Genomic DNA, 6,000 nt, shown 5'->3' with positions numbered 1-6,000 from the left:
GTAGACCAGGCTGGCCTCGAACTCAGAAATCCGCCTGCCTCTGCCTCCCGAGTGCTGGGATTAAAGGCCTGCGCCACCAGGCCTGGCACACTTACATATTCTTAAACTTCATGGTCACCGGATCCCATGACGGGTCTCCCATTTCCCCTAGTGAGAGTCTGGATGGGTCCTCAGGTGTGAGGGCCTCTGCACTTTTCTCTTCCTGGGGCTGAGGCTCATGGGAACAGAACAGTGGGCGAGTTCCTGAGATCGACCCAACTCCTTGCCTCTGTAACAGGGTGAGGATTGGAGACCTACTGCTCTTGGCCCATCTGCTTTCAGCAGCACAGGTTTTGTACGGAGCGCTGGCTCCCATTGCTCTCTCGTGGGTCTTTCAGTGCTATCACTTGCTTTATGAGATTTTAGGTTCTAATCAGATGGGTATCCTTCCAGTGAACTTCCACCTTTCCTGTTGTCTGTCTACTTTCTGGCTGTGTATACAATGTGCAATATGTGTTACTGTTTTTTTTTTTTTTAAAAAAAACATTTTTTATTTATATGAGTACACTGTAGCTGTCTTCAGACACACACAAGAGTGCATCAGATCCCATTACAGATGGCTGTGAGCCACCATGTGGTTGCTGGGAATTGAACTCAGGACCTCTGGAAGAACAGTCAGTGCTCTTAACCTCTGAGCCATCTCTCTAGCCCGTGTTACTGCTTTTGAAAACATTTCCTAGCCTTGTCCATGTAAGATCTGCAGAGATGGCTCCATGGTTAGGAGCACTTGCTGCTCTTCTAGAGGACTTCTGGATTTGATTCCCAGCACCCACATGGCAGCTTACAACCATCTGTAACTCCATGCTCTGTGTAGGTCAAGCATTTGGTCTTACTTCCATAAGGGTATATGTGACACTGAAAACTTTTATCATAGCCCATCAATAATGCAAATGCACCTCAGTTTAGGACGACAGCTATCTGTTGTAGTCAGATGTTAAATGTCAAATGTCTTTTAGGGCTCCCAGGTTCTGTCTAACTGTCCTTCAACAATCTGACCTGCCAAAACTCAAGTCAATCAAAATCCCAAAGGACAGTTTTTTAAAAAAAGATTTCTTTATTATTTTATATATACAAGCACACTGTAGCTGTCTTCAGACATGCCAGAAGTCATCGGATCCCATTACAGATGGTTGTGAGCTACCATGTGGTTGCTGGGAATTGAACTCAGGACCTCTGAAAGTACAAAACAGTGTTCTTAACTGCTGAGCCATCTCTCCAGATCCAATTTAGTTAGTGCAGCATGAAACGTGTGTTGTGCTATTCTGTTTATAAGGACAGCACCACCTTTACATCTAGTATTCTAATAACAATTTCCCAACACAAGAAAGGCTCTTTAAGGCTAACTTATGGACTGAAGACATGGCTGTGGTGGGATGTGGCTGTGGTAAGATGTGGTTCAGTGGAGGGATGTGGCTGTGGTTAAGATGTGGCTCAGTGGTGGAATGTGGCTCAGTAGTGGAATGTGGTTCAGTGGTGGGATGTGGCTGTGGTAAGATGTGGCTCAGTGGTAGGAGATGTGGTTCAGTGGTGGGATGTGGCTGTGGTAAGATGTGGCTCAGTGGTAGGATGTGGCTATGGTTAAGATGTGGCTCAGTGGTGGGATGTGGCTGTGGTTAAGATGTGGCTCAGTGCTGGGCGTGGTGGCGCACGCCTTTAATCCCAGCACTTGGGAGGCAGAGGCAGGTGGATTTCTGAGTTCAAGGCCAGCCTGGTCTACAAAGTGAGTTNAGTTCAAGGCCAGCCTGGTCTACAAAGTGAGTTCCAGGACAGCCAAGGCTATACAGCGAAACCCTGTCTTGAAAAACCAAAAAAAAAAAAAAAAAGATGTGGCTCAGTGGTGTGATGTGGTTCACTTGCGAGAGGTGGCTCAGTGGCGGGGCAATCAGTTCCTTGATTTAAACACAGTAACAGACTATTTTGTACTAGAGGTACAAAAGCACAGAAGCTTTTTACATTAAAATTGAGAAATTTATTTTTTCATGAAATAGCAGAATTAAAGTACAGAAATATACATCTTAAGACAATTGAAATGATACTAGGATCTGTATGACAATTACACATTCATGACCAAAGGAAAAATGAATAGTTTAAACAATGAATTCACTTTAAAGTTTTTGCTCAATAATTTACCTGAAATCAAACCTAAGAGGAAAACTGATATTTGGGCACCTGGTCAAATGAAATAATGCCACTTTATCCTTGTCAGAGGAACTGACCTTAGTAAAACAGAGGTTCTGTTCCTGTCACAAAGCCCTGTGTCTCCTCCAGTTACACTGTGTCGACTATCAGTCCTTTCAAAATTTTAAGGATGCCAATTCAAAAAAATACTTTCTTTAGGCACCAAGCAATTGATTTCTCCAGCCTTATGTGAAGAATTAGGGCGAGCACCCCAAAGCACTGGCTGGTCATGGCTTTCTTCTACAGCTCGCTGAGGTCAATCTGTCTTTGCTACTTACAGCAGCCAAAATTCATATATATATATATATATATATATATATATATATATATATATATATATATGCATATGTATTTACAAACTGTACATATTTACACGACCTCATCAAATACTGAAGTGTAGAAATAAGAACTCCATTCACAAAGATGTTCATTTCGTGCCCCAGTGTTATCTTCTTGTGCAAAACAGAACTTCCCAGACTCCCTAGGAAGCTAAAGACAGTCCACATTGCGAAGGCCACCATCCATTGTTAAAGACCCAAACCTAAAACACAAAACGAGAAGAAAAATCATCTTAGCAGACACACTCATGGCTCCCCAGGGTCCCCTATGTCTTTGGGACTCAGTATAGGATCCTCGTGTATGCTGGGATAGAACTCTATTGATGAGAGTCACATCCCAGTTCTTGACATCCCAACACTCTAGAGAATTACAGAATAGATTTCAGAAGAATGGCTCCTGCTCCTGCTCCTCCTCCAGCACATAGCTAGAGGTCAGAGGACTGCTTTGTGGAGTCGGTCCCTTCCCTGTACCTTTAATGTGGGTTTGGTGACTGAAGTCAGGTCACCAGGCTTGCACAGCAAGACCCTTTATCTGCTGCACTGCCTTGCTGGCCGTGGAATAGTTATTTTAAAAGAATTTAAACAACTGTGATTTGCTCTATTTCTTACAGAAAAGTGGTGTTATTATATGAAACAACATAATTGTTCCCAAGCTTAAAAACAAAAATAAAAACCCTTCTTGGGGATGGAGATGAGGCTCAGCAGTTAACGAGCACTGGCTGCGCTTGCAGGGAACCCACAGTGGACTACCAGCACTGACATGGTGGCTCGTGACCATCTCTAACTCCAGTTCCAAGGACTCCAATCTCTTTCCTGGCCTTAGCACCATGGCACTGTGTGAGGCAGAGGACAACTGTGGCCTCTTTCCACCGTGTGCATTGTCAGGCTTGTGGCAAACGCCATCTCCCTGACCTGGGAACATTTTTAAGAGAGAATGGGAAGGAATGAAAAAACTGTTTAAAGTAATTTAAAACGTTTTGTAAGAACTGGAGCTTGTTTTGTTTTGCTTTAGTGAAATAGTGAAAGACCTATATGACAAAAACTTCCAAGATCTGAAGAAAGAAACTGAAGTTAGCAGAAGATGGAAAGATGTCCGTGCTCATGAACTGGTAGGATTAACATAGTTAAAATGGCCATCTTACCAAAAGCAATGGACAGATTCAACACAATCCCCATCAAACATCCCAACACAATTCTTCACAGACACGGAAAGAGCGATTCTCCACTTCATATGGAAAAACAAAAACCCAGGATAGGCAGAACCCAGGCATCACCACCCTGACCTCAGCTGTACTACAGAGCGGCAGCAGTAAAACCTGCAAGGTACAGGTACAGAGACAGACAGGCTGGTCAATGGAACTGGATCACAGACCCAGAAATGAACCCACACACTCATGGGCACCTAATAAGCCAAAACCATATAACAGAAAAAAGAAAACATCTTCAATAAATGGTCCCGGTCTAGCTGGGTGTCTGCATGTAGAATGACACAAATATATCCGTATATATCACCCTGCACAAAACTCAAGTTTTGTCCAAGTAGATCAAAGACCTCAACATAAAACGGGGTGCATCAACAGAACAGAAAGTATGTGGTAACCTTGAACTCATTGGTACAAGAGACAGCTTTCTGAGCAGAACACCCACAGGTCAGGCACTAAGATCAACAATCCATACAAATGGAACCTCATGAAACTGAAAAGCTTCAGTAAGCTAAATGACACTGTCATCAGGACAAAATGGCAGCCTACGGATTGGGAAAAGATGTTCATCAACCTTACACCTGGACAGTAACTCACCCACAAAACCTTTGACCCAAAATGTGTCCTGCCTACAAGATGAGCAAAGACTGAGGGAATGGCCAACCAGTGACTGGCCCATCTCATGGGCAAGCACCAATCCCTGACACTATTAATGATGCTCTGTTGTGCTTGCAGACAGGAGCCTAGCATAACTGCCCTCTGAGAGGCCCCACCCAGCAGCTGATGGAAACGGATGCAGAGACCACAGCCAAGCATTCGATGGAGCTCGGGGACTCTAATGGAAGAGTTAGGGGAAGGATTGAGGGACCTGAAGAAGACAGAGACCCTTTAGGGTCTTCCCCTGGAAGCTATCAGAGTCTGAACCACCAACCAAAGAACATGCACAGGCTGGCCTGGTCCCCACACACATGTAGCCGATGTGCAGCTTGGTCTCCATGAGGGCCCCCAATAATGGGAGTGGGGGCTGTCTCTAAAGCTCTTGCCTGTCTGTGGAATGTGTTCCCCTAACTGGGTTGCCATGTCTGGTCTCAGTGGGAGATGTGACAGGGTAAGGTTGATACTTGGGGGTGGGGTGGGGTGGGGTAGGGCTTCCCCTTTCTCAGAGAAGGGAAGGGGGGTCTGAGAGGAGGGGGCAGATACTGGGATATAAAGTGAATAAATACATGAAAAGGAAAAAGAAAAAAAAAACACCTGGAGTTCTTTTTGTTTTGTTTTAGAGAGAGGTTAAGGTTTCTAGGCCGAAATACAGAGCCCAGAGTGTACACAGAAAGGGGAAGAGAATGGGGTCTCTGCGGAGTGTCACTCTGGGGAGCAGACGGCAGCAATGCTGGTACAGAGGCAGCACCAGGGCCTTGCCTTCTCATCAGACATATGGATTGACACTACTTTCTGGTATCAGCAGCTTAGAATGCTTTCCTGCCTTTCTTGAGACATCGTTTCTCTGTGTACCCCTGGCTGTCCTACAGCTTGCTCTGCAGGTCAGACTGGCCTTGAACTCACAGAGAGCCCTATCTCTGCTTCCACCATGCTGGGATTAAAGACAAAAACCACCAGAGCCAGCCAGAATTTTAAAGCAAGAGAGGGGCACAATTATGTCAGTATTTAAACATCAGAACGCCACACGATCGCAGAACCATGCTAGCAGGTTACTGTCACTGCTCCCTCCCTAAGGTCTGGGTGAGGGGAAGCAGGGGCCTGTCAAGACTCCAAACTAGTCAAGGGGAGTAAGGAAGCAAGCCCATAGGGCGCTGGTGTTTCACGAGGTAGAAGTGGTCTCCCTGGACCAGCATGGTGCAATTGGAGGATGACTTCAAGCACCCAACCTCAGCCCTGAGCGCGAGCGGGACACCTGTGTGTACACAGGGTAGGAGGACACTATCTCACTAGCCCTGGCTTTCAGTGTCACACAACCTGAATCTTAGAATTCAAAGCCTGAAATAACCCAGAACTTAACATCGGTATGTACTGACAAGCGGCAGGAGACCAAGTCCACACCTGACTCCCGGGACAGGGTATACTCAGAGGGCAGGTGTACTAAGACACCGAATAAAATTATTTCCAGTTCATGTGTGTAAGGAATATATGAAGCAAGTAAGTGCTGGGCCTATATTTGGGCCTCACCTCTACATCTCATTATCTGGAAAAATCCTGCCATCTCAAACATTTCTGATTCAGAACATTTT

At 45.3% G+C, this 6,000-nt stretch overlaps 1 protein-coding gene across 2 annotated transcripts in view; it reads right to left on the bottom strand.

Annotated features, from left to right (window-relative positions):
- Positions 1–1,993: 1,993 nt before the first annotated feature.
- Positions 1,994–6,000, bottom strand: part of Tbk1 (TANK binding kinase 1) — a 35,708-nt gene continuing 31,701 nt past the window's right edge. For both annotated transcript variants that reach the window (XM_021204412.2, XM_029542403.1), the window contains exon 21: positions 1,994–2,758. In XM_021204412.2, coding sequence (XP_021060071.1) covers positions 2,707–2,758 — 52 coding nt within the window. In that variant the 3' untranslated portion in view covers positions 1,994–2,706. The remainder of the gene's footprint in view (positions 2,759–6,000) is intronic.

This window comes from Mus pahari, chromosome 9 (genome assembly GCF_900095145.1).
Source record: "Mus pahari chromosome 9, PAHARI_EIJ_v1.1, whole genome shotgun sequence".
In the NCBI taxonomy this organism is placed as follows: domain Eukaryota; kingdom Metazoa; phylum Chordata; class Mammalia; order Rodentia; family Muridae; genus Mus; species Mus pahari.
This window is presented reverse-complemented; position numbering and strand designations above follow the sequence as displayed.